The 26,518-nt window shown below is 39.7% G+C and overlaps 1 protein-coding gene and 1 non-coding gene across 7 annotated transcripts in view; both read right to left on the bottom strand.

Annotated features, from left to right (window-relative positions):
• The window catches only part of Arhgap12 (Rho GTPase activating protein 12), a 106,861-nt gene that overhangs the window by 45,674 nt on the left and 34,669 nt on the right, over positions 1–26,518 (bottom strand). For 3 of the 6 annotated variants that reach the window (XM_041641574.1, XM_041641571.1, XM_041641573.1), the window contains 2 exons: positions 4,212–4,472; positions 823–963 (listed from right to left, as the gene is read on the bottom strand). In XM_041641574.1, the coding sequence (XP_041497508.1) occupies positions 823–963; positions 4,212–4,472 (402 nt within the window). The remainder of the gene's footprint in view (positions 1–822; positions 964–4,211; positions 4,473–26,518) is intronic. The other 3 variants (XM_041641576.1, XM_041641575.1, XM_041641577.1) reach the window with 1 other exon arrangement.
• Positions 16,020–16,102, bottom strand: LOC121440768. The gene has a single exon (XR_005973383.1). It is a non-coding gene; the product is annotated as a small nucleolar RNA SNORA5 (small nucleolar RNA).

Raw genomic sequence — 26,518 nt, forward strand, 5'->3', positions numbered from 1 at the left:
GAAAAAAAACCCACTCCTCCTATGCATTCTGGAGCTAAATAACTGAAGTAAGGAAGAGGGCTATTTGCCCACCCCTACCCTTTATAGCAAACCAGTTAGCTACCATTTAAAATGACTTCACAGGTAATGAATAAAAATTTGATATATTCATAAACTAATTAATCACAAAATACTAGATTCATGGTTTTTGTTTACACAAATTTTGTCCTAGTGGAAAAAGGAATATAAGCAATGTGAGAGTGTGCAGTAACAGCAGGTTGAGAAAAATCATTGGAAAAACAAAGCAAAACAAAACACCCTCAATCTCCCCAAAGAAAAATACAAGGAAATATTTTTATTGAAGAAGCCCAAGTAAATGACAGCAGGCCTACCCACAAAGATCCATCTGAATGGGTTATCAGTACCACAAAAATCACCATCACCGAAGCCCATTTAAACTGGGAAGCAGGGATCACAGTGAAATTTTGTGGTAGACTGTTTGCACAACATGTGTGAAGTCCTATTTCCATCCCCAGCCACAACAAACAAACAAACAAAACCATGAATCAGTAGTATTACTAAGTACTCCATTGTCAAACTACCATGAGGAATACTTCCCACAAGATTTTTTTTTGGAGAAAGAGCCTTGTCAATCAATCCAGTCTAACATCAAACTCAACCCCCACCCTGCCTCTGCCTCCCAAGTGCTAGATTATAAACATGTACCTCCATACCAGCTAAAGAGTTTATTTTATTGCTATTGAAAAGCTCAGTACACAATTATCTCATGAGAGGATTATGCCCAGGTATACTAGATAAGAAAAAGAAGAAAAAGAAAAGTACCTTTTCCTTAGTATAGTCACTGGTATATAAGGTATGCCCACGTTCATCCAACTCTTCTGACCAACCCCTTGGAGGAGAACCACACTGACTATCTGACTGGTGGTAACAACTGCTGTGGTAGTTTTCTTCTGATGAAAAGGGCTACAAACAGTCAGAAACACAAGGGTTTTTCTTCTTTCAATACAAATATGCAGTGCAGTGAGAATCTAAAAAGAATGAATTTACTGACTAAAAATACTAGTATATCTTGAATATATATACTAATATTAAAATATCTAATTTTCAAAATAAATTGTCTTTAGTACATTGTAAGTAGGGAGGTAAAATTAATAATGTTTAATTATTTGCTCATATTAATGCAATCCTGAAAAAAGCCTTGACAGGAAAGAAATAGTTACAAGTTAGACACAGAACAGCCTGAAAGGCTTTTGCGTGTGACAGGCTTGGTTCTCAGCTCTTGGTGCCACTGAAAGGATGATAGTCATGCAAATTAGATACAGCCATTCTAGAGCCAAGGCTGAATGAGCTACTAAAGGGCAGGACTGGCGTGAGCAAACAGGGAACAAGCAGTAAGTATTTAAAGGGTGTAGCTTATCCCTGGCTCCTTGCTCTCTCTGTCTCCCGTCCCTCGCCTCTCTCTTCCCTAGCAGCAGTCTTGCCTGTCTTCCTACTATGATATTCTCCCCAACAAACAGCCAGAAACAATGAACCCAACCAACCAGACTGAAACTATGAACCTAAGAAAACCCTCTCTTCTTTGATTTGGTTTTCTGCAGTGTGATATCAACAACAGAAAAGTGATTAACAAAGACATCTTCACCACTCACAGCCTAGTGAGGTTATAGAAAAGTAAATCAGATTACAGAAAACTAAATCTTCTGAGAAATTAGCAAGAGAAGACAGATTCCTCTTCCTAGGATAAATTGACAGCTGAGTTTTCAGCATCGACAATGGAAGCCAGAAAACATAATAATGAAATAGCAAACAAAACCAAACAAAAAGAACCAATTTGAAACTATAGAAGTCCTTTAAAATAAAAATACCTCAATAATGTGTCAGTTAAATATATGCCAATAAAAAGTTACAAACACACACTTCCAGACTGCCAAAGTCCTGGAAAGCACATTTGTTCTGCAAAGCACTGTCACCAGGTAAGAACCACACTATTCTAAGAAAACCACTAAATAAGCTTCTAAGATAGCGGTTCTCAACCTATGGGTTGTGACCCCTTTGGGAGTCACATATCAGATATCCTGCATATCGTATACTTACATTATGATTCATAACCGTAGCAAATTACAGCAACGAAAATAATCTTACAGTTGGGGGTCACCACAACATGAAGAACTGCATTAAAGGGCCAGCATTTGGAAGGTTGAGAGCCACTGCTCTGAGGTAAAACAGAGGCATGATCACTTACTTCCTTTCAAATTCTACACAAATAACTGTAGTAAATTATATCTACAAAGATACAAACCCCTAAGATCAAACACCTCAACTAGCCGTGCAGAAGACAGAGGAGCCTAAACTGGAAGGCAGGCCGTGGGAGCAGAGAACAATAAATTGACTCAGAAACCAACAGGGGAAGGTGTGTTAAAGGTCAAGGTACTAAAGGTGCCAGAATCCCTTTCTTCACACCTGTCCTCTAGGCATGCTCCCCAGCACACCTATGGGAGTTAATCCCCTCAAGAGGGCAATCAATAAGACCTTCAGCTACAAAGCAAAACATAGTCAAGACATGGATATAGAGACTAAGGAAGCATCTGAGGACTGAATGCTGGCACCGACACCCTGAAAGCCCCCAGGATGTAGGCAGAATAGCTGACCGCTTCTGTGGAGACCAGTCAGTCCACATGGAAAGACCCAACAGAGTAGACAAGCACCTGACCCAGATATCTGATTCAAGTGAAGTTCAAAACACCTTGTAATTGTGAGAAAAAAATCACTTCCAACCTATAATTCTATACTCGAGCCTTTGACTAACTAAATACAGAACCAGGACAAGACATTTTCAGACACACACAGTCTCGTTTTTACCTCCATGTGTACCCTTTCTAGGGAAGTGATAAAAGGTGTGCTCTGGGAACTCTGAAAATACCTACTGTCATACTACTGTGCTGAGAGTGTAAGTTGAAACCCTAGTAGACAAATCACTTTCATTTACATAATTAGAAGGCTAAGAAACTCATAGAAGTTTCCTGTGTATATCTAAATTTTTCCAATTATTAGCTAATTTAACCTTTCTTTAATAATTATAAAAATTTCATTATTAATATACAAAATGGCTTATTTTCAAATCTTTCTAGAGATGTAATCCACACACGTTTCCTAGCTTTCTCAAGTAGATGAACAATTTTGCTATGGTTTTTCTATTTTTATTCTCATTTGTGAACATTATAAGTGCAAGTCACCATCAACGAGAACTATGAATAGACAAGTGAAAAGTAGGACAAGAAAGGGAAGACTAGCTACAAAGCTATCAGAGTCTGCTAAATGCAGGACAGGTGACCCAGCTCCTTCCCTGAGCCGTTAGCTTCTTCCTGTGAGACTTGGTCCCTGAGGGTAGCCCAGGGCAAAATGGCAGGACTTTACTTCATCCCACCAACTCCACCTACCTTTTACCTACACATCTAACCTACAAAAAAACCAAGCACTTTGCTACAATGTAGCTAGTCAAGTCTCTCTAAGAGCCTGCAACCAGGGGAGAGGAAAGCAGGAGAAAAGTCAGCTACCCCTAGGAAAAGAGTTGTGAGGGAATTATCCTTACACTTGACTAACTCCACCACAGCAAGGGCACTATCATCACTTCCCTTAAGGGGAATTAAAAGGTCACTTTGTATCCCTCTGACAGAAAAATAAACAGGAGTTTGATGGCCACAGAAGACTAACCAAAAAAAAAAAAAAAAAAAAAAAAAAGTAACTGTTCTGATAAGTAACTTGGTTTTTACTTCTCTAGTCATGTACATTCCTTCTTTTCTTATTGATTTATGCTGTAAGCATCCTTTTGGGAATGAGGGTGCTATTGAGAAGGGCTAGTCTCAAAACTGCTATGCAGTCAGGGCAGCTGCGACACTGTGATTTTTAGGCTTCATCCCCCAAGTGTTAGGAGCCCCAGTGCCCACATCTGCATGCTGCCTCCTAATGCAGTAAAGAGAAGATGGAGACCCGACAGAAGATGGCTCTAATCCAGCCCAGGAGCCAGTGGGCGTGCTCTTTAAATCCAGCATCTGCACAATAGTTAGAGGTTAGAAAGAAGCTTGGGGAAACATTTGATATCTAGAGATAAAAATGCTCCACCATACTGACACCAAGAAACCAAGCCCTTTCTTTCATCTCTGAATAATGAAAGAAAAACTGGGAGCCTTTGGTTGGCTCTGATTTACTCATACCTCTTGTTCCCCTGGGCTCTGGAAATCTCGGCTTGTGCCAGCATCCCGAGCCCATCGGGGTGGTTTCCAGGTTCGCTCCTGGGTTGCACGGTTATAGTAGTAGCAACGGCCTGAACTGTCTTTGTGAGTTTCCCACTCTCCACTAACTTGAATTGCTGGACTCCCAGGAAGTGGAGGTAAAGCAGACTGTGATATTTTCAGCTCTTGCAGGTTAGCATAAACTGGAGAATCTGGCCTTCCTTGATTAGGGGGTGTGGTTGCCTGTAAAATAAAATTTAAATTTCATTTTTAAAACAGCATAACATTTACAAATTGAAATTGTTAAGTTGGGAGCATAGGTCCCAGTCCCTTGCATCTATCCCAGCCCCCAGGCCTGGTCTGAACTTCAAATCCCAGCAGGCCAGGTCCGGAGGGGTCAGGTCAGGACCACTCCTCAGGGTACTTAAGTGATCCCCCAAAAGAAGAACATGTGGTCTCCCTTTCTTCCTCCCCGGGGGTTGCATTCCTGCCGGCTTCCCGGTTCCCCCTCGGGGCCACCCGAGAGTGCAGATCTCCCATTAAACCTGGATATTTCTTAATTTGGCTTGTTTTGATTTGGCTTGATGGGGAATTTTTGCATCAGCGGGGAGCTATTATTAAGAAATATTCCTAACAGAAATGACATTTAAAAAGAATTATAAATAATTAAATTGTACTAATGTATCTCAAAATTTGGGTAAAATATCTGAGATACACCCTTCGCCCAGAATGCTCACAATATAATTGTCAGTACTACAAAGTAAATGAGCAAGTAAGTATTTCAAAACAACCAAGAAATTTTAAAGGAAAAAAATGAAAACAGATAAAAGCAGGGGCATAAATGCTATAATTTAATAGTCACAACCAGATTGAAAATGTAAGTACCTTCAAACAGAATCCAAAGAGTGTTTGACAGATTCCCTTCCTTTGAAAGCAACAGTCAGTTAACTGGCAGCTGTAGGTTCTATTCAAGATCTGCTGAATAGAAGTGGGTAAGACCACTTCACCTATCCAAAAGTAAAATATTTAACCCATATATAAAAAGATGGGCACAAGTCACTAAGGTTTCCTTTGGCTCTAAAATTCTAAGGTTTTAGGCAATTAAAAAAACCAATCTCTGTTTGTGTACATGTCTACGTGAATGCACGCCAGGTGCTGTTGGACTCCTGAAGCCAGTTGTGGTGTTGTGTGCTGCTCAGTGTAGGTGGTAGGGAACAAATGAGTCCTCTGGAAGACCAGCAAATGTTTCAACCTCCCAGCCACCTCTCCAGCTCCAAGACAATTTTTAAATTATATTTTTATAGTCTTAGTCAGATATGTGATAATCAGAAAATGTAACTGGAAAAAGAAATGCCCATTCACAGTAGGAAAACAAAGAGTTAACTACTTAGAAATAAATCTTAAAGCCAAATGAGAATACTTAGAAAATGCTCCTCCAAGGGCAGAGTCAGTGGTATACAGAGTATGCTTAGAATCACAAAACCACAAACTTATTCCTCAGTACCACAGAAACATAAATAGACACAAACTCAGTTCCTAATTTCACAGCTCAATTACATATAATTCTCTACAAATTAATACACAATCTCAGGGTTTAGTATGGTTAGTACATTAGTAGTCAGCAGATAACAAAATTTACTGAATGAACAATGTCCAAATAAACACAAAACTACGGAACTGGAACTGGTTAGGAGTGACAGAGCGACCATTACTAATTTGAGGAAAAGGATGGTTAGTTGTGCCCCTATTTGAGAATGAACATTTCCAAATGAATTGAGCATCATGTGCAACACAAATAAAAATTCTGTCATTTGGGATCTCAGAATATAGTAAAGAACAGTGAAATTAACTAATCATTTTAATGAATAATAGACAATGCTGAGACTACACGGGGGTGAGATACTTATGGAACCAAAAAGAAGCATTCTAATCATGGGTGAGTAGTCCTTTAGGATGCAAAACCAAAAGGGAGCTAGCTGGGAGGCAGCAGAAACACATGTAAAGAAAACAGTATGGCAGGAAGTTGGGCAGTGGTGGCACTTACGTTAATCCCAGCACTAAGGAGGAGGAGGCAGGGGGATCTCTGTGAGTTTGAGGGCAGCCTGGGCTACACAGTAAGTTCCAGGACAGCCAAGGGTGCAGAGTGAGACTCTGTCTCAGAAAAGGGGTGAAGGCACCTGTCACAGACTCATACTAACCCACAAAGTGTGTAACAGAAGTGGCAAGGAGAATAAGAACATGTGCCATGTTTAAAAGCACTGATGTTGTTAATGGTGTAACTCAAAAGCACTTTGTTTAGCATGCACAAATCTGTGAGTTTAACTCTCAGCATAGTACCCTTGAGAGAAAGAACTACCATAGATGCCATCCAATATGGCATTGGTTACTAAGGCTTTAAGCCAGAAAGAACATTCCAAACTATTGTAATGTTAAAAGTGACAACTATCAGATGGATCTCAATGGTAGAATGCTTGCCTAGCATACACAAAGCCCTGGATTTGAGTCCCAGCACAGCACAAAATCAAGAGCAGTGGTGTATGCCTGTAATCCCAGCAGTTCAGGTCCAGTCCCCATCTCTGTGTGACAGGTGGCATACATATGTAACCTCATTGTTGGGGATCAGAGACAGGTGGATCTGGGGTTCACTAGCAGTAAGCCTAACCTAAGCATTGAGCTTCCAGGTTCACTGCGAACCTGTCTCTAAATAAGGTGGAGAGATAATTCAGCGATATTCCAGTTCCATCCTCTGGTCTTCACATGGACCTACATAGGCAAGTGCACATGCATATAACACATATGCACACCCCTCACACCGAGTTTCTAGGAGAAGAATTTGCCCTGTTTAATCAGTTTACTCAATATTCATAATCTACTTAAATCTTCAATGTTTTGCTCTTTTTTAAAGAAAGATTATTTATTCATTTATTGTGGAGGTGAGCCTATATGCACATCATGGGTAAAGGAAGTACATCATGGGTACATACATCTGTACTTAGGTGTAAAGGATAAATGAGAGTATTGAGTGTACTCCACGATTCACTTGTCTTGTCCTTTGAGACAGTCTCTTCCCGAATCAGGCAATCTCTTCCTGAGCCTGGAGTTCACAGAACCGGGGTTACAGATGCACAGAACCGGGGTTACGGATGCACAGTACCAGGGTTACGGATGCACAGAACCGGGGTTAAGGATGCACAGAACCGGGGTTACGGATGCACAGAACCGGGGTTACGGATGCACAGAACCGGGGTTACGGATGCACAGAACCGGGGTTACAGATGCGGGTTACGGATGCACAGAACTGGGTTTACGGAGGAGTTTCGAATGCACAGAACCGGGGTTATGGATGCACAGAACCGGGGTTACGGATGCACAGAACTGGGATTACGGATGCACAGAACTGGGATTTCGGATGCACAGAACCGGGGTTACGAATGCACAGAACCGGGGTTACGGATGCACAGAACTGGGGTTACGGATGCACAGAACTGGGGTTATGGATGCACAGAACTGGGGTTTCAGATGCATATTCAGCTTGTGTAGATGTTAAGATCAGAACTTGTGTGCTTGTGATTCCACAGCAAGCACTTTAACTGCTGAGCCTCTTTCCAATCCCCAGTTGGACTATCCACAATAGTCTTGAACTGAACTATGTAGCCCAGGACAGTCTTGAACTCCCAGCAATCCTCCTGTCTCAGTCTCCCAGAGTACTGAGATTAGAGGCATTGCCACCACAATAGGTTTAAGTCTTCAGAGTGTAGGGGAAAAGAACAGAACTCAGAATTTGTGCAATTCTGAGCTTAAACATAAAAGATATATAGATATATAAAATATATATACACTTCCTAAATCAATGGGAAAATTTAAAGGTATTGTCATCCTTTAAACCATCCAAACCTTTTTGTAAACTCCTAAAGAAATAAATTCTTGGTATACTCACTATAAAATATCAAATTAATTCTTGTATGAATACAAAACAAGTACTAGTTACAACAATGATTAATAACATACTGTTTTGTCTAGAGAACATACTATTTATTTGTGGGTTTAGGTGTGCTTGTGCTGTGGAGGTGGACTGTGGAGGTCAGAGGACAACTTGCAGGGATTGGTTCTCGTCTATTACCATATGGGTATAGAAACACTTTGGAAGCAGTTGGGCAGCAGGCTTCAAGAACTTCCAGAGAGCTGGTGAGATGGCTCAGAGGGTAGAAGTACTTTCTTGTAAACCAATAAACCTAGGGTTAACTCTTGGAATGCACGTAAAGGTAGAAGGAAAGAACTGATTCCACAAAATTGTGCTCTGTCCTCCATGTGTGCACAGTGGCTCAGGTGCCCACCCAGCATGTGAATGATGACACATACAAAATAATAATGGGGGTGGTGGTTAATTCAAAACAGGTTTCTCTACGTGGTACTGGTTGTCCTGAAACTTGCTCTGTAGACCAGGCTGGCCTTGAACTCAGAGATCCATCTGCTTCTGCCTCCCAAATGCTGGGATTAAAGTTGTGTGCCACCACAGCCAGCTAAAATATTATTTATTTTATATGTATGAGTGATTTGCATGTTTGTATGTCACATGTGTGCAGTGCCCACGAAGGCCAGAAGAGGGCATCAGATTCTCCAGAACTGGAGCTGCCATGTAAGCTCAGGAATCGAACCTGGGTCCTCTAGAAAAGCAGTCAGTGCTCTAAACCACTGGGTTAGTACTCAGTTAGTACTCTAGTACTTGATTTTTTTTTAATTTTTAAAAAATTCCTTTAAGAAGACTTCTAGAAATATTTTTAGAATCATTTACAAAAATAAAAATAAGAATTCTACTTACAGAAAAATCCTTTCCTAACAAAGATGTTGACTGTAGTGTTACTTAACAGAATCAAACTGAATGTGTATGAACAAATGCAGGGTTAGTACTGTCTAGTAATATTATATAAGCTTTGAAAAGGCCATGTGTAATCGATTTAAAGCAGCAAAAACAATTATGAGGATAAGAAAAACAGAATACAAAACTAAATAGTAAGTCCCATCTAAAAGTTGGAAAGCATGAAGAAAAACAAAAACATCAGTTTTCTCAGGGTGAGAACAGGCAGACCTTCTCTATATTTCATCTAACTTTATCAGCATGAGGATGGTTACCCCTAGAGCTTGCTTAGGAACCAGAGTCTGGAAACACAAACACCTGCATGTTCAGGATTAACCCGGTAACAACTAGAGTTTCAATGCAGTATCTGTATCAGTCACTTATGTTAAAATTCTTGGGCAGGATCACAGAATTAATTATAAATGGCGGGAGGATCAAGAGCCTACATGTATAAATTATCATACATGATGCTGTACAGAAGACTGATAAAATTTGATCAGGACTTAGTCCACTTGATTAAGCACAAATCTTCAGTTTATACTCCGGCTGCCTTTTCCTACACAAGAATCAAAGCAAGAATCAACAGACACTTAGAATATATGATCAAAGTAAGATTAGTTTTCTAATATAAAAAACCTTGTTTGTATATTGCCATCAACAAAGGTGAATTTTTCATGCAATGAAAAAAAAATCAACCTTTAAAAGGAGAACAACAAAAAAAGGTTAAAAAATAATAATAAAATAAATAAAATAAAACCCCAAAGTTAATTGTACATGCTATATCTGTCATTAATTAACAACCAAATTGGGACTAGTACCTCTGCTCATGACCCAATTTTATACTTTAAAAAAGACTTGGCCTATTCCACTTTATCCTCAAAGGATCTCCAGGAAGAAACTTTGGAAAGTAACATCTAAGGGTAGCTAAACTTAAACCACATCTGAAGTTTTATCTCAATGCAGGAAATACTACTTGTCTTTTACCTTTGACGTCAACTTAAGAACTTAAGAACAATAAACTTCAAAGAATGGCAAAATCCAAGTCGGCTAAGAAGAAACACCTCATTTATTAAACACTGTATGGTACTCAGCATAATCCTTAAATCTTTACCTTAGAAATGTAGAAGTATACCACTGAGTAGAATAAATTCCTCTAGCCAATCATCATACTGATTTAGGATGGAGGAAGACTAGGACTAGGTTCCAAAACTGAATTTACATTATTTTTAACTCTTAATGCAACAGGAACGTGTCTGTGTGTTGTGTGTGCACGTGCATCCAAGCAAGGTAGCACAGACCTATAATCCCAGCACAAGGGCAAGAGAAACACCCCAAACTCAAGGCCAGCATAACCCTCATAGCAAGCTTCAGAATTAGCCAGGGTTATATAGTGAGACCCATCGAAACAAAGGAAACAAACAAAAGTGTGTATGTATGCTTTTATAATTTATTTACTAAACAAGTTTTATATTTTGTCTTTGTTTTTGTTTGTTTGTTTTGTTTTTTGTTTTGCTATAACACCTACTGTGATACCTGGCCAGTTAGCAGGACACTAGGGAACAAAACAAGCAAACGTACTAAGCAGTCAACAGTAAAAACACAGCTAAATCTGTTTTAATATTAAAACTAAAAATCACCAATCAACTTTAACTCCTAAGCAAAGTTTTTCACCTCAGGCAACTATTAGAAAAAAACAGCATGGTACCCACTTAACAATTCTGAAATATAAACAAAAATCCAAACACTACCTTAAAGTACAGCCTCTCTGAGGCTCCAGCTCTGCACAGCACACTGCTGTTTTTGATGGTCTACTTATTTAACACTTACACACCACTAACAGGTCTCAAGGAGACATTCTGAAGCCCAACAAATGCTCATTTCTAGAAATCCTACAACACACTAATTCATGTGTTATTAACCATCAGCAACAGGTGCAAGTTAGTAACACTATCAACATGTCAACAACAGAAACTAAAATCACCGGAGGCTGCTGTGCAAGTCCTAGATGTTAGGGACCAACACATCACTGTCATGTTAGCTTCCAGTTGGGAAGCTCATCCAGTCAGATTAACTGAACTGAAAGGAATGATAGAAAGTTCTCCTTCGGGTCAAGAACTCCTACTTACGCTCGCACAAGCACCCTTTCCTGTGGCTTCACTGCTCTGTAGTTAAGTGTACTTTTCCTTCCAGAACTCAATTACCTCTGGGGCAGAAGCATTTGCCTGGCTTATCCCCTCATCTTCAAAGCCTAGCATCTGTGCAGAGAAGCACTCAGCAAGTTCCTAGGTAAAAGCTACTTTTACACAATTAAGGGCCTGTAAACCAGGAAGCCTCAGTAGAAATCAGAGTTTAAAATCAATTCCATCTTCTCATCTTTACAGTCTTCATGGGAAATCTTCTTACCTATTGTCATTTCTTCAGCAAGACTATCTTTCCCTCCAACACATCTCTCTTCCTGAGCCACAGGTAAGTAACCTGAAGACATACTGATACTCTACATATACTACAAACACACTGTTTCTCACAAATACTAGCTTCCTGCACTTACCAATTCACCTAACAGTATCCTCTTCTATCTGAAGTTTTACTGTTTTCCCACTGTAACACTACTTCAATTCTTTCCACCCCTACCCAAAGTAACTACCTAATCTAGGCCTCTTCCTTTTGCTGGAATGACTACCACTGTGTGCAACGAGATATCTACTGACCCCATTTCTTTGTCTTGTCCAATCTCCTTAGTAGTACTAGCTAATCTCTAGAAACACACTCATTACTCACGCGCTTAACTCTAAGTCCGAATCCCACAACAGAAGTTAAAGCTCTGAAGTGCTCCCTTGCTGCCTCCGCTCACTGTTGTGCTCTGTGTTCTTCGCTCTCTGCCCCTTGCTACCCGATCCTACTAGCAAGCCCAAGCTACTTTTCTCCTAGATCTTGAAATCTTGACCTCTGAGGTCTCATTCCTAACAAAACTAGGGATGTGACCGATGTACAGTGTTTCTCCCATTCCTCTGTTCACCTAACTGGATACAGCTGCAGTATGTCCTGTCACCTGGGGCTTTTCATATTAACTGTCAGGTGCTTTGGTTTCTATAGCAGTGTAAAAATCCCTGGGGTTGGATACGATCATGTAAAAAGATGATGGCTCCAACTCTCGGAGCCACTCTCTGTTTCCAGAAGCAGAATTCACACAGGTTTCTTGTGCATCTGAAACAGCACAAATAGAAATATACCAAGAGCCAGGTGGTGCAGGAAAATTATCTGTATTCTGTCCATCATGTATTTTAATAAAACGCTGATTAGCCAGGCAGGAAGTATAGGTGGGAAAACCAGACAGGAAGTAGAGGTGGAAAAAAAGAGAACAGGAGTATTCTGGGAAGCAGGAAGCTCCTGTTCCCATTCCAGACCACCAAGAAGCAAAATGTAACCTGCCCGGCTGAAAGGTACCAAGCCATGTGGCTAACATAGATAAGAGTAATGGGTTAATATAAGCTACAAGAGCTAATAAGAAGACGGAGCTAATGGGCCAATCAGTTTTATAACCTATGGAGATCTCTGTGTGGTTTTCTTTGGGGCTTACTGGCTGTGGGATATTGGGCGGGACAGAAACCACAACAAGCAGGCCCTAATGTTACAGCCAGGTATGAAATTTTTAATTTTTCAGTAGCCATATTTAAAAGGTAAAATGAAATAGATATTAATAATATACTTTATCTAGTATATCCAAAATATTATCATTTCCTTATATATTTAACACAAAATATAACCAGTTTGTTTTAAACTTATGTTTTTAAAACTTAGTGTACATCTTATACCATATTTCAATTAGTTCTTAAAAATTCATTATGACATATTTATGCTTCATAAACTTACAGGTGAAAATACAACATACTCGACTTAATCATAATTCTTAACTTTCCAACAAATAAACTTAAGTAAAATTTAAAATTTAAGTTGGGGGCCAAAAGATAGCTCAGTGGGTAAAAGCGCCCACTGAGAGAGCCTGATCACTTGAGTTCAGATCCATGCTGAATGAGATTATCCTCTGACCTCCACATGTGTGCTGTGATGTGCACACCCCCACACAATCATCTGGACATATACAGAAAATAAGTAACAGACTTCAGTGAATCTTATTTTCTCCTTTACTGTTTTCCAAATCCATGAAGTATTTAAAAACAAAGGAGATGACTATAAGAAGCAAATATACACTGATGACATTTCTTACTGATATGCTGCTAAGAAAAAAAAAAAAAAAAAAAAAAAACAGCCATCCAAACAAGTTTGTCTTTGTTGGCAGCAAAGCACACACAATTCTCCAACAGGATGTTGTGCTGAGGTAGCAGACTTAGCTGCTATTTAATGTTGATGAAGCAGTAGACAATGACCTGGTCCCCTGCCATTCACAATTACAAATCTCCTTTCCAAGGGACTTGAATGTTAACTCTATCATCAGCATTCAGAGAATAACCAAAGACACTTTGTTCTAACATTTCTAGAGATTACAAGCTAATAGTGGGGCTGAGGATGGTCAGTGGTTAGATACTTACTGCTCCTTCTAGAGCACCTAGAGCCTGCTTCCCAGAACCATTTCAGGTGACTCACAACAATCTGTGAACTCTTGCTCCAGGAGATCCAACACCCTCTCTGCCCTCCCTGCCATAATTTGTTTTCTTTTCTGTCCACAGAGTATCTCTTTTGTTTTACGAGACTATTTTGAAACAACAACAACAACAAAATGTTCATACTACTTAAGGAAAAGATTTATAAACGGTCACTTCAAGCTTTCTAGAATACCACATGTAACAATTCATTAGCAAGTTTGCTTGAGAACTCTAGACCACAGCTGCTTAGATAATCTATTAATTCTACACTGAATATGTAGTTATTAGTCTTAAAATGAGATTTCCTAGAGCTGTCTTAAAAACCTTCACAAAAAAAAAAAAACCCATAGGACAGTAATAGAGGCAAAAACCTGGTGTGTTAACTTCTGGTTAACACATATGGATGAGCATACCTCCACATACACATCACCCGCTCCAACACACACATAGCAACTTGTTTCTCTCTACTTCTTCACATACCATACTCTAATCAAATTAAAAAGTGTAAGAAACACAGGCACACTTGAAAAATATGCTCTAGTCTATAAGAAGTCATGTCTGGTCAAAACTGCAACTTGTTTTCCAAAGCCTTTAGTAACTTTTTAAGGCGATTGCAAGATTCCAATCAAAAATTGGCTCTCAACTCAGGTTTGTTTTTGTTTTGTTTTGTGGTTTTTCTAGACAGAGTTTCTCTGTATAACAGTCCTAGCTGTCCTGGAATCTGCTTTGTAGCCCAGGCTGACCTTGAACTCACAGAGATCAGCCAGTCTCTGCCTTCCATAAGTCAAATTAAAGATTATCCTTTTCCAAGGCCCCCCGAGGTACATGTCCATATGCACACATGGTACTTGAACACACAGACACCATGAATGGCCTGCACAGAGATTTAAATTCAGCTAAGATGTACTTCTTGCCCAGCATTTCCTTTTAGTCTGCCATTGCCCTTTGGAATGAAAAATAATGTAAGGCATAAAAACACCCGGTTCCTTTTCAAGATAAAGTGCCACCCCCAGGAAAGCACAAGTCTGCGTCTCCATTTGCGGTGATGGCACTAACATGAAAATGATGTGTACAGCAGAATACTGCAGGCACTAGGCTCATGTGACTGCCAGTCACTAGGTTGACAACAACATCTACCAATTTCCTTTTGTCTTTAAACTTACAGCAACAGAAAATTCTAACAAGATCACATTCCTTCCTGTTTGATTTTATTCTTAAAATTGCTAGCAAGTCAACACATCTTACTTAAATGATTTTTCATTAAAAATATATTAACAAAGCTTTACAAAAGAAAAGTTTGCTGACAAGCGAAGCAACAGTTTTCCTTCCCCAACACTCTATGTGTATATATTCTGAGTATATACTCATCAATACTAGCCATGACACTGGCATCTAACAAGGTCTCTGAAAACAAACGTACAAAATAAATTACTTTGTTTTTTAAAACAGGGTTTCTCTGTGTAACAGCCCTAGCTGTCCTGGAACTAGCTCTTGTAGGCCAAGCTGGCCTCGAACTCACAGAAAATCTGCTACCTCTGCCTCTGAGTGCTGGGATTAAAGGCATGAGCCACCACCGCCCGGTTCAAACTAAATTATTTTATCTGTGTGTCTGTGTGTGTGCTCATGTGCATGCAAGTGCCTGCAGAGGACAAAAGAGGGCACAGCATCCTCTCGAGCTGAAGTTACAAATGGTTGAGAGCTGTCCCATGTGGGTGCTGGGAATCAAAGTCCAGTCTTCTGGAAAAAAAAAAACAGTCATTCTTAACCACTGAGCTGTTTCCACGGCCCCATTTGCATTAAAAATAAATGAAAGAAAATCTGGGGCTGGAGAGATGGCTCAGTGGTTAAGAGCATTGCCTGCTCTTCCAAAGGTCCTGAATTCAATTCCTGGCAACCACATGGTGGCTCACAACCATCTGTAATGAGGTCTGGTGCCCTCTTCTGGCCTGCAGACATACAGACAGAATATTGTATACATAATAAATAAATATTAAAAAAAAAAACAGAAAATCTGGAATACTTAAAGATATCTAAATAAATATAATTAACAAAACTTAAAATCACAATTGCATGACTAGAAAAATGATACATTAGCTACCTAGAACATTCCCCTTTTTAAATATGAAATACAAATACAATGGGCAAAAATAAATTCAAGACAATATAAAAGATTAAAGGCAAAAAAACGCAGAAATCCATCACTCAAGTGTAACTTCTGCTGATATCTTAAATGACAAAATAATCACAGTTGATTCAGGTGACCTTTTACACAGAACAGATGGCTTTCAGTTTGCCTTTTAGAATTTCATAGCAAAACTCCTAAAGTTCCTTCCATAACATCGGCAACAGCAGCAGGACTTCTAGGGCAGACATCAAGGTGCTATCTATCTGTGAGACAGCAATTTGACAGGTCTGCTCTTGGGGTATTTTATTTTGTTTTACACTTTCTAAGATACAAAAATTAGGGCACCCTAACCAAAAAAAAATCATTACAACACTTGCCTCTGTGGGACTTCCTAACAGCTGACTATGCACCAGTGAGCCACCCGCTGTCTGCTTTACTAAGAACACCATTTACTCACAACATGGTGTCTCTTAAAAAAAAAGCTAGTCTCGGATCTAGAGATATAGCTCAGTGGTTAGAGTACTTACTAACCTTGAAGAGGACCTGGGTTGGTTTCCTGGCACCCATACAGATCTGTAGGCAGGCATGTGTCATACACACATGCAGGTAAAACACTCATACACATAAAATAAAATATATCTAAACAAAACATAATACTATTCCTAAGCTTGATGGTCCACAACTAAGCCCAGCAGTAGGAAGTAGGGATAGGAAGATCACAATTAGGAGGAGACCATCTGTAGCTATACAGTGAAAACCTGGTCTCACAAAAGATAAAAATAAAACAAAAACCCACAAAATACACAGCTGGTGTTCAACAAATATTTATGTAATTAATTTATGAATGAATTATTAAATAAATCTGAAACCAGCTTATGCTGATTATTTTCCTCTTCCTTTCCAAATATAAAAATCATTAAAATATGTAACAAATGTATGAAAAAAAAACCTAGCAGTTCTTTTAAAGCCTTTGGTTCAGGTAATGTGTTTAAACTTTTGCTTCCTGGTAGGCATGGTGGAGCATACTGATAATCCCAGAACTCAACAGATTGTAAATTCCAAAAACAAACAAAAAAACTGTTTCTATGATAGACTCAAACTTTTCTGAAATACTAGGAAGAGAGTTCAGATTCTATTTCAACACTGTCTCATTATATACATCACCAGAAAGCTCCTTAAGACAATCTCACAGTTCTTAATGTAAAACCACCAAATCCTCAATGTACAGGCTAGCACCATCAATCAGATACAAACCACAATCCTATAGCTTTTACATTCATATGCTCACTTTGAAAGAAAGAGGGGGGAGAGGAGGGGAGGGGGGGAGGGGAGGGGAGGGGAGGGAAGGGGAGGAGAGGAAGCAGGAGAAAGTTTACAGGAGAAAGTTTACTGTAGATAAAAGGGAGCGCTTAGCCAGAGGCAGGGACATCTGGAAGAATCCCAGAGTGAACATTACCTTGAGGCAGGCCATTTGAGGAAAGGTGGTAAGGTAAAGGAGAGAGAAGAGGGACAGCCTGGGCCAAGAGACTGGTCAAGCGCCAGGTAACCAAAAGAGCTGGATGATATAGGGAAGGACAGTTGGGGTGAGGGTGGCCCAGCCTCTGAGCTGGAGAAGTTTAGGGTAGGGCAGGTGTGCCAGCTATACTCTGTAGTAGGTAAGGACTAAGGGGTGCAGGGAAAATCTGAGGGCCAGCATGTGTGCTGAGAGGTCAATGGCACCTCAGTTAGTCTTTTGACCTGGGTTTGAAGCCTAACATGCTTAAGTTTTACTTTCTCAGTAAATACTAAAACACAGTTTAGCTATTTTTTTTAATAAAAAAAAGTCAAAAATAAAACAAAAAATATCACAAAAATATCTTAGTGCTGTCTGCATGACTTGAATTCCATTACAAAAAGTATATATATATATATATATATATATATATATATATATATAAAACAAGAATACAGAAAGCCTTTACATAGTATATTTTGTCAATTGCCCATTATTTTAAAAGTTGATATTACTTAGTGTTCATCAAAACTGTATGTGCTAGTTAGTTTTTGTCAACTGAATACAAACTAAAGTCATCAGGGAAGAAGAACCTCAACTGAGAACAGCCCTCTATTAGATTGGCCTGTAAGCAAGTCTATAGGGCATTTTCTGAATTAATAATTGATGTGGGTGGGCCCAGCTCAGTGTGTGTGGTGCCACCCCAGGGCATGAGGTTCTGGGGTGTATAAGAAAGCAGGATGAACCAGATGTGATGGCTTTAGTCCTAGCACTCAGGCAGCTGGCAAGTCACCTCTGTGATTTCAAGGCCAGCCTGGTCTACAAAGTGAATTCCAGGAAATCCTGTCCAGAAACAAACAAACAACAAAACAAACAAATGGGGAAAAAAAAACATAAAGGAAAAGAAAAGAAGGAAGGGAGAGAGAGAGAGAGAGAGAGAGAGAGAGAGAGAGCCCGCCAGCGTGCTGTGCCATAGGGAGCAAGAAAAGCCAGTAAGCAGTATTCCTTCATGGCCTTTGTTTAAATTCTCTGCCTCAAGCTCCTGCCCTGACTCCCTCGGTGATGGACTGTTACCTGGAACTGTAAGATGAAATAACCCTTCGCTCCACACATTCCTTTTGGTCACAGTGTTTATCACAGGAAAGTGTCTAGGACACTGTATGGATATCACTATTTAACCCCATTATACAGATTGGAAAATGTGGCTGAGAAAAGTTCAGCTACTTGCCCAAGGACAGAAAACTGGAAAATGACCCATCCAGACTTGGAACTTGGGCCACATGACTTCAGATTCTGTATCTTCCATCTTCCACACTCTATACTACCTGCAACACCTTACTGAAGGATGAACAGTTTATAAAGCTATGAATTTAATATAAAAATTAACAACCAGTGATTAGAAAAGTTAAGTGTCATAAGTTATAAGAAGTAAACAATATCACATTAAAAATTCTTCAGAAAATCATATAGACCATAAAAAGCAGAAATATTTCAGCTAAGAAATAAAACAACCATCCTGCTAGAGTATGCCTTATTGACAGAAGAAAAACAAGCAGCTTTAGTTATTTTATTTACTAGGTTTTTTTAAATGTTCGTTCATTCATTCACTCTCTCATTTGAAAAATGTCCACTACCTCATTGCTTGAATTTAAGAATGAAGTAACAGACCCAAGGTCTACCCTTGAGAAAACTTGCAAACAGAGATCTTCCCATACTTCACATAGTAAGTTTCCAAGTGTGTTCACCATTCTTATAAAATATAAAACCTGACAAACACAATGTGACAATAATATGTTAGAAAATAACAAGCAGAGCCTGGCATAGAGGCACATGCCTGTAATCTAAGCTACTCAAAAAGCTGAGGCAGGAGGATTATCACAAGTTCTAGGCCAGCCTGGGCAACTTAGCAAAATAAAAAGGAGAGCAAGTGGCGTAGCTTCTGGGAACTACACTTGTCTGACATGTTCTTGGAACTATAAAAATGAATTAATTCTAACTTAGAAACTACACATTTAAAAAAGTTTTTGCTTAATAGTCTCTTTTGAAGATCTCAAAGAGAAATGTATAAAGTCTTAAATTTTTCCTTTCAATAAATCAAAACCAATAAATAACAATTAATGTTACCAAACATTTACTCTGAGGCTAATCTGACTTACTTTACTTGTCAACTGGCTCAAAACTCCAGGCATGTATTCCTCTTTATGAGGAAGTTACAGAAGCATTCCAAAGTCCAGCTGTTAGTCACAACCTGCACTGCCCCACCAAACAGAACTATCACAAGTCACTCCTAACACCGTGCTAAGAATATGTTGTCACCACAGTGCTTTTCTCTCCCTGTGGGCACAGAGAGATACTCCAGAGACCTTAGCACCATATCGTTTCACATTAGCTACGTCTGTCTTTAGTAAAGACTTGAGAAGATTTTAATTTTTCTGTTAAACATGTCTGACACAGTATAGGTGATAATACATTAAGTAATTAACCAACGATCTCTCCCTAAGCATGGCAATGAAACAGGCCAGTTCATATCTCAAATATTTTCTCCTGTGCCCAGAAGCACATTCTCACTTCCCATATTCATCAAAATACACTTTTATTTTAGTCTGGAAAATATGACTGATATGCCTGTGTCAGTGCCATGACTTCCCCATTCAACTTGTTTCTAGTCTCTAGCTAGCTTTGGTAAGCAAAACTAAAAGATTATCACTACACAAGTGTGTTCTGCTGGCACCTTTTTTTTTTTCAGTTTGATGTATTTCTCTTTTTTTATTGTTTTTATTGAGCTATATATTTTTCACTGCTCCCCTCCCCTTCTACACTTTTCTATGGTCCCCATGCTCCCAATTTACTCAAGAGATCTTGTCCTTTCCCACTTTCCATGTAGCTTAGATCCATGTATATTTTTCTTAAGGTCCTCTTTGACTGCTGGCACCTTAACATGGAGTCATCCAACAAAGTTGAGGCACTAGTTAGTTCTTAGTAAAAGGACAGAAATAATCCTCAAGATTAATTCTCATGGTTCCTCAGTATCACAAAGAACACTTGAAAGAATCACTGAGAAATTATAAAATTAACTACCAAGACAGACTCACCAATTTCTTTTTAAAATGAGCTTCAAACACATTTCTGACAACATGCAATCTGACCCTCTCTCGCACAGATGGACACAGGAACCCCTCCCAGCACCAGCAGCTCAATCAGTCTGCCAGATGGGGAGGTACCTTGCAGCATGTCTGGCGATTAAGAGTTTCTAAAATGTGCAAAGACTGCAGCCTGGAAATAAGACCAGACTAAGCTAATGTCAGGCAGAGCCCACCTAACCAAAAGCCAGGACTCCATCAGGCAAGTGTTAATCCTTATAGTGTATTGTTTTTCTCCAAAGTAACATTAAATATGTGGTGAACATATTACAAACTAACTAAATATACTAATATATAAGTGTGTGTGTGTGTGTGTGTGTGTGTGTGTGTGTGTGTGTGTATCTCTGTGTGGGAGAGGGAGAGAGAGAGATGCTTCAGGTTAAGAGCACTGGCAATTCCCAGCGCCCACATAGCAGTTCACAACTGTTAACTCCAGTCAGGGGATGTAATGTCCCCTATGGACTTCAAGGGCACTCTGTACATACAGGACACAGACATTAATGCAGGCAGACAAAAAAATAACATAAATAATTCTTAAAAATAAGTTTCTATGCACATTATTTTTGCTACTGTTGGAAAGAATGGACTAAAACTCATGAAACTCTGAGTTCTTTGGGGCAGAAACTCTAGACAAGACAGAATTTTATCTACCACGTTTAACTCTCCAGATGACTTTGCTATGGAAAGTAACGGCAGGATGATTAGCACTACAGGAGTGTGTTCTGCTAGGAAACAGCCTAACATGCTGTCATTGAGAGCTGAGGAAAGCGGACACACAGCCAAGTCTGATGGAGCACACCTGCAATCCTGGCACTGGAGAGCTGGAAGAGGATCAGAAGACCACAGCTAGCCTGGGCTAGATGAGACTCTGTCTCAAAAAACAAAAAACTTAAAAATAAATCAGATATTGAATATCCCTGTTTAATTAAAAGGAAATTCAATTACACAAAAAGCTCTGTCCCTCCCCCCAAACTGACAGACCTGTTATGTTGCCCCTTCTAAAGCAAGAACTGCCCAGTACTTGAGAACACAGAAAACAGAAAAAGACTCCAATGTGCAGAGGCTGGCAGACTAAATCAGTACGTTAGAAAGTCCAAACTATCAAAGTGACCAGATTCTCTTGCAAAATAGTAACATTTTTTTCTCAATACCAAGAGAAAAAAAATTCTTAAAATCTATAAAGAATCATATAACAGACCCCAATAACCAAAGGAATTTGGGGAGAGGTGGGCAGGAAGCTTTACACTAAAGGACTCTACAATGTGTCTCAAAGCAGAAGTCAAACAGCATAGCATTAGCCTGAAACAGGACAAGAGAGGACCTGGAAGTAAACTAGCCATCACAGCAAACAGGTCTTTGTCAGAAGTAGTAAGAACACAGAATGAAAAAAAAAGGCCTGGCGATGGTGGCACACGCCTTTAATCCCAGCACTCGGGAGGCAGAGGCAGGCGGATCTCTGTGAGTTTGAGACCAGCCTGATCTACAGAGCTAGTTCCCGGACAGGCTCCAAAGCCACAGAGAAACCCTGTCTCGAAAAAACAAAAACAAACAAAACAAAAAACATGAATGAAAAGGATATCTGGAAGTTGGAGATAAATATGTTCAAGATACATTACATGAAATTCTCAAAGGATAAAAATTAAATTTTTTTAAAAATGGATAGGTTTACCAAAGAATGCTGAATGACACTAATTACAAGACAAATACAAATTAAAGTTACAGTGAGACACATCAAACAGGAATGAACTGCTGTGAGAGGACAGGGAAAAAACAATGCTCACACACTGTCAGGAGGAATGCTGCAGCAATCCTGCATGGAAACTCCTTAATCATATGATTCAGCCATCACACCTCAGTACTTATTAAAAATGAGAAAGTAGAAGAAACATCTTCACTCTCATGTTTAATATCAGTCACAATAATCAATATAATTAGCCAGTGTCCAGTAACAGATAAAATGGATAAAGAAAATAAGATAAATATGTGTGATGAAATACAATTCATTCATGAAAAATGTGAATATGCATTAATTTTATTCAGTCATAAAAAGGAAATCCCATCATCTGTATAGCAACATGCATGAGACTGGAAGACATTATATTCAGTGAAATAAGTTATCCAGAAGAATAAACACTACTTGATCTCACTCATATCTAGGTTTTTTGAAGTTTTCTTCAGGCCAGTAAGATGGATCAACATGTAAACAGACATGGTGTTAAGCCTGACAACCCAACATCAATCCCTGGAACCCCATACATACTGGAAGGAGAAAACTGACACTTTCCTGCAAGTTGTCCTTTAGCCTCTACACACAAGCTATGTCGCTGCACACACAATACACATACATATGTGCTAAGTTCTGGCATGTAAAAGAGTAATAAATAATGCAATACAAAATTTACTTGATAAAAGCTGAGAATGGAATAGTGTTTACCAAAGGCCGGGGCCAGCAGAAATAAGAAGGAAAGTTTACACTGAGTATTAAATCAGAAAGAGAATTTGTGTCCCACTGTGGAGGAACTGTACATAACAACATTGTATACTTCAAACAAGGAAGGCGGAAGGAAGATGTGGGTGCAGTAACCTAGCAGGTAAAAGCACTTGTTGCCAAGCCTGACAACCTGAGTTCAATCTCTGGATCACATGGTGCAAGGAGAGAAATGACTGACTTCCTACTGTTATCCTCTGACCTCCACACAAATGCCACTCATGCATACAAAACTAAATTGGGGAAACGGTGCCAGAGCAAAGGACTGATGATGCTTTCATCACAAAAAAAAATGATAGATATTTTAGTAGGTGTACCTAATTCAAACATCATAAAATTAACACATGTATCAAACAAAACATCATAGTATATACCCCACAGACATATAAGTTCTATATGTGTAAGGGTTTGCTCTGTCCCTTTAAGAGACAAGCCATGCCTACTCCCTCCCCCATCCGCTGAGGCAAGTTGATCTTCAGCTTCCAACCTGAGTCTCTTCCCTTTTCCATCTCCCTCTTGAAGAGGCAGCTTCTGTCTCTCCCCCCTTCTCTCTCTCTGCTTTTTTCCTCTTCTCTCCTTTCCCCTCCATAACCCACTAAATAAATATCCAACCTTACTCTGCATGGCGTGCCTATCCATGTCTCTGTTTCTTGCCCACCTGCCCAGGACCAGCCACCTTAGGGGACCTGCAGCATGGTCCCGTGGTGTGCCCATCTGTCTGTTTCCCCTCATGGGACTGGCTGTCCCATAAGGTCTCTCACCTACACATGGCTTCCTGCCTGGAACTCATGGCCCGCTGAAGCCACTGGAGGAACTGCACCATCCCTGCCTAGGACTGGCTGCTCAGAACCTGATGCCTGCCTCCACTTTAGAAACCTGCAACACGGTCTCATGGCCCACTGCTGTGCTATTATGAACATAGCTTTTTTGCACAGGTACCATTCCCATACTCGTTCCTCTGGTTATCTGTTCTCTCCCCAAACAGATACAGTTCTGATGGCACTGCTAATGAACTGCCCTGCATACCTCACACTCTCCCAAGTATGCATCTAGTCTACCAGAGTAACAAAACACATAATCAACCAGGATAGGAAGTCTCTGCAAGAGTCTTCATGTGAACTTCAGTCCTTTCTTGAGCACCTAACTGTGGTGGTAAAAAACTTAAGGGCGTGGAGCAGCTATACTGTTTATTAGGTTGAGTTTCCAGAGAAACATACCAAACAGGGAGCGTGTATGTGTATAAATGTTATTCGGGAAGGGAATTTCTTTTAAAGATTTGACTTACATGACCAAAAGCTTAGCAGATCCAAAATCTGCAGGATTGATAGCAGGATGAGATCCAGAAAGTTTAAGAGCAGTCACAGTTCAGAGAATTCTTTCTTGCTCAGATCAGTCTTTGTTTTATCCAACCATTCCACAAGCTGGATGGTGCCCAAACATTATGGAAGTTAATGTGCTTTGCTCAAAATCTAAACTTACAGGTTACTCTCATACAAGAGACATCTTCACAGAAACACCTAGAATAATAATGAATCAAAATATCTGGGCAGCGTAGACAAGCTGAGTTAGCACATAAAACTATCACAACTTTATTTGTTGTCAACTGTACACAAACCATACCAAGGAGTTTTGTATTTGTTAGGTACATATGTGTACACAGGGAACAATTCAGGTGTCACTATTCAGGCACCATTCACCTCTTATTTTTTATTTTGTTTTCTTGGAAACAGTCTTTCATTAGCCCAGTGCTGGCCAACTGGCCCCGGCAATCTACCTCTCTTCAGTTCCCCAAATAGAAGATTACAAACATAGTACCATACTTGGCTCTCTTTCATGTGTTCTGGGGATCACACTCAAGTGCTTCTGCTTACAACACAAGTTTTCACAACTGGGCCCCTTCCTCAGCCCAGGGTTGTTTGTTGTTGCTGTTATTTTTAATTGAGTATTGTTTTCACTGTATAATAGATATATTCCGTAATAGTGATTATCAAAAGGACAAAATCTTTGGCATCAAGAAATTTATAACATGGAGAGTCAGACATGAACATATTCATTCAAAGATATTTTATTCTTCTTTCTTTATATCACTTAGAACTCTTTTATCATCAAAATTTTCTATGTGACCCAGAACTTTACTTTCTGCATACACTTCCCTGCCTTTATAGTAGCTGGTGTCAATTGCCATTCTGGCACAAAGTATAATGTGGAAAGACCTAGGATATGTAGGCAGTATACTTTGTCTGCCTGGCAACTCTCCCGTATTCTGCAAACTGCCTGTCTACAGCTTCTTTGGGGGAACTCTTTTTCAAATTCTAGCTATACATTTTAGATCAGCTTCAATCATGTCCCTGGACGTAAGTCCAACCCTTGGCCACTAAAAACAGTACAAGCACTGCCTCAAGTCAAGTCAAGTCAAGCTAGACTCCTCCAAGGTTTGCTCCATTAGAACTAAGGGGGGAAAAAGACAGACTGTTGAACAGAAAAATTAAGAGTAGGCCGGGTGGTGGTGGCGCACGCCTTTAATCCCAGCACTCAGGAGGCAGAGGCAGGCAGATCTCTGTGAGCTCAAGGCCAGCCTGGTCTACAGAGTGAGTTCCAGGAAAGCCAACAAGGCTACACTTTAAAAAAAAGAAAGGAAGAAAGGAAAGGAAGGAAGGATGGAAAAAAAAAGGAGTATATCTGGCAGAAGCTGGTACTTGCCTCTAGTTATGAAGATGAAACAACATCATGGACAGACAACCACGGCTAAGAGAATCCTCACAGAGTCCCTCTTCCAAACCTAATGCAGGGTGAAAACACCATTCTGTAGTTCACTTTCAGAAACCAGGAAGCTCTTTTAACTAAACTACTCATGACCAAGTTTCTAGTACTTAGTAAGCATTCTGACTAACACACAAATATGAATGTAGGGTGTGGGGATACAAACAAATATAAAAATAAAACTAAGAAGAAAAAAGGGCAAGTACAATTTAGAAGAAAGATAAAACAGACCAGTTTGTCTCAGCAAAGAGATAATGAACTAGGCATGGTGCAAGCCTGTAATCCCAGCATTTGGGAGATGAAGTCAGAAGGATCACAGGTTCAGGGCCAAGCAATACTATTCTGTGAAATCCTGTCTCCAAAAAAGGTAAAGAAGGAACGGAAGGGAAATGTTGAGGAAAAATACAAGCAGGGACCACTGACACGATGTGAGGAGAACACAAAGGGCTTTCATGTGGCCTGTGAGCTAATAAAACCGTATGTATGAACACACATACAAGCACTCTCTTAGAAGACAATCCACAGCTTTGTGCTAGACCCTAAAAAAGGTCTCTATCAAGTGAGGAAGGAGCCTTAGGAACAGAGCTATCTCCAAATAAAGGAAGTTTTTTGCTCCAGGGGAGCTGGCTAAAGTATTTGTGTTCTAGTATCAACAGGTTCTTAGAGAAAGACCCCAGTTGTTATCTCCTGTGGGGTGGGGGTTGCCAAAGTAACAAGATCAGTCCTCCCAACTGAGTCAGTTTCTTCTTCCAGGTTGATACAAATGTAATTTAAAGCCTGTCTTGCTCCACTCCCAAACTTTCTTCAACCTATTCATCTTCGGTTCAA

Source organism: Microtus oregoni, unplaced genomic scaffold, assembly GCF_018167655.1.
Source record: "Microtus oregoni isolate MIOR12 unplaced genomic scaffold, Mior012 000070F_ref0000104, whole genome shotgun sequence".
In the NCBI taxonomy this organism is placed as follows: Eukaryota; Metazoa; Chordata; class Mammalia; order Rodentia; family Cricetidae; genus Microtus; species Microtus oregoni.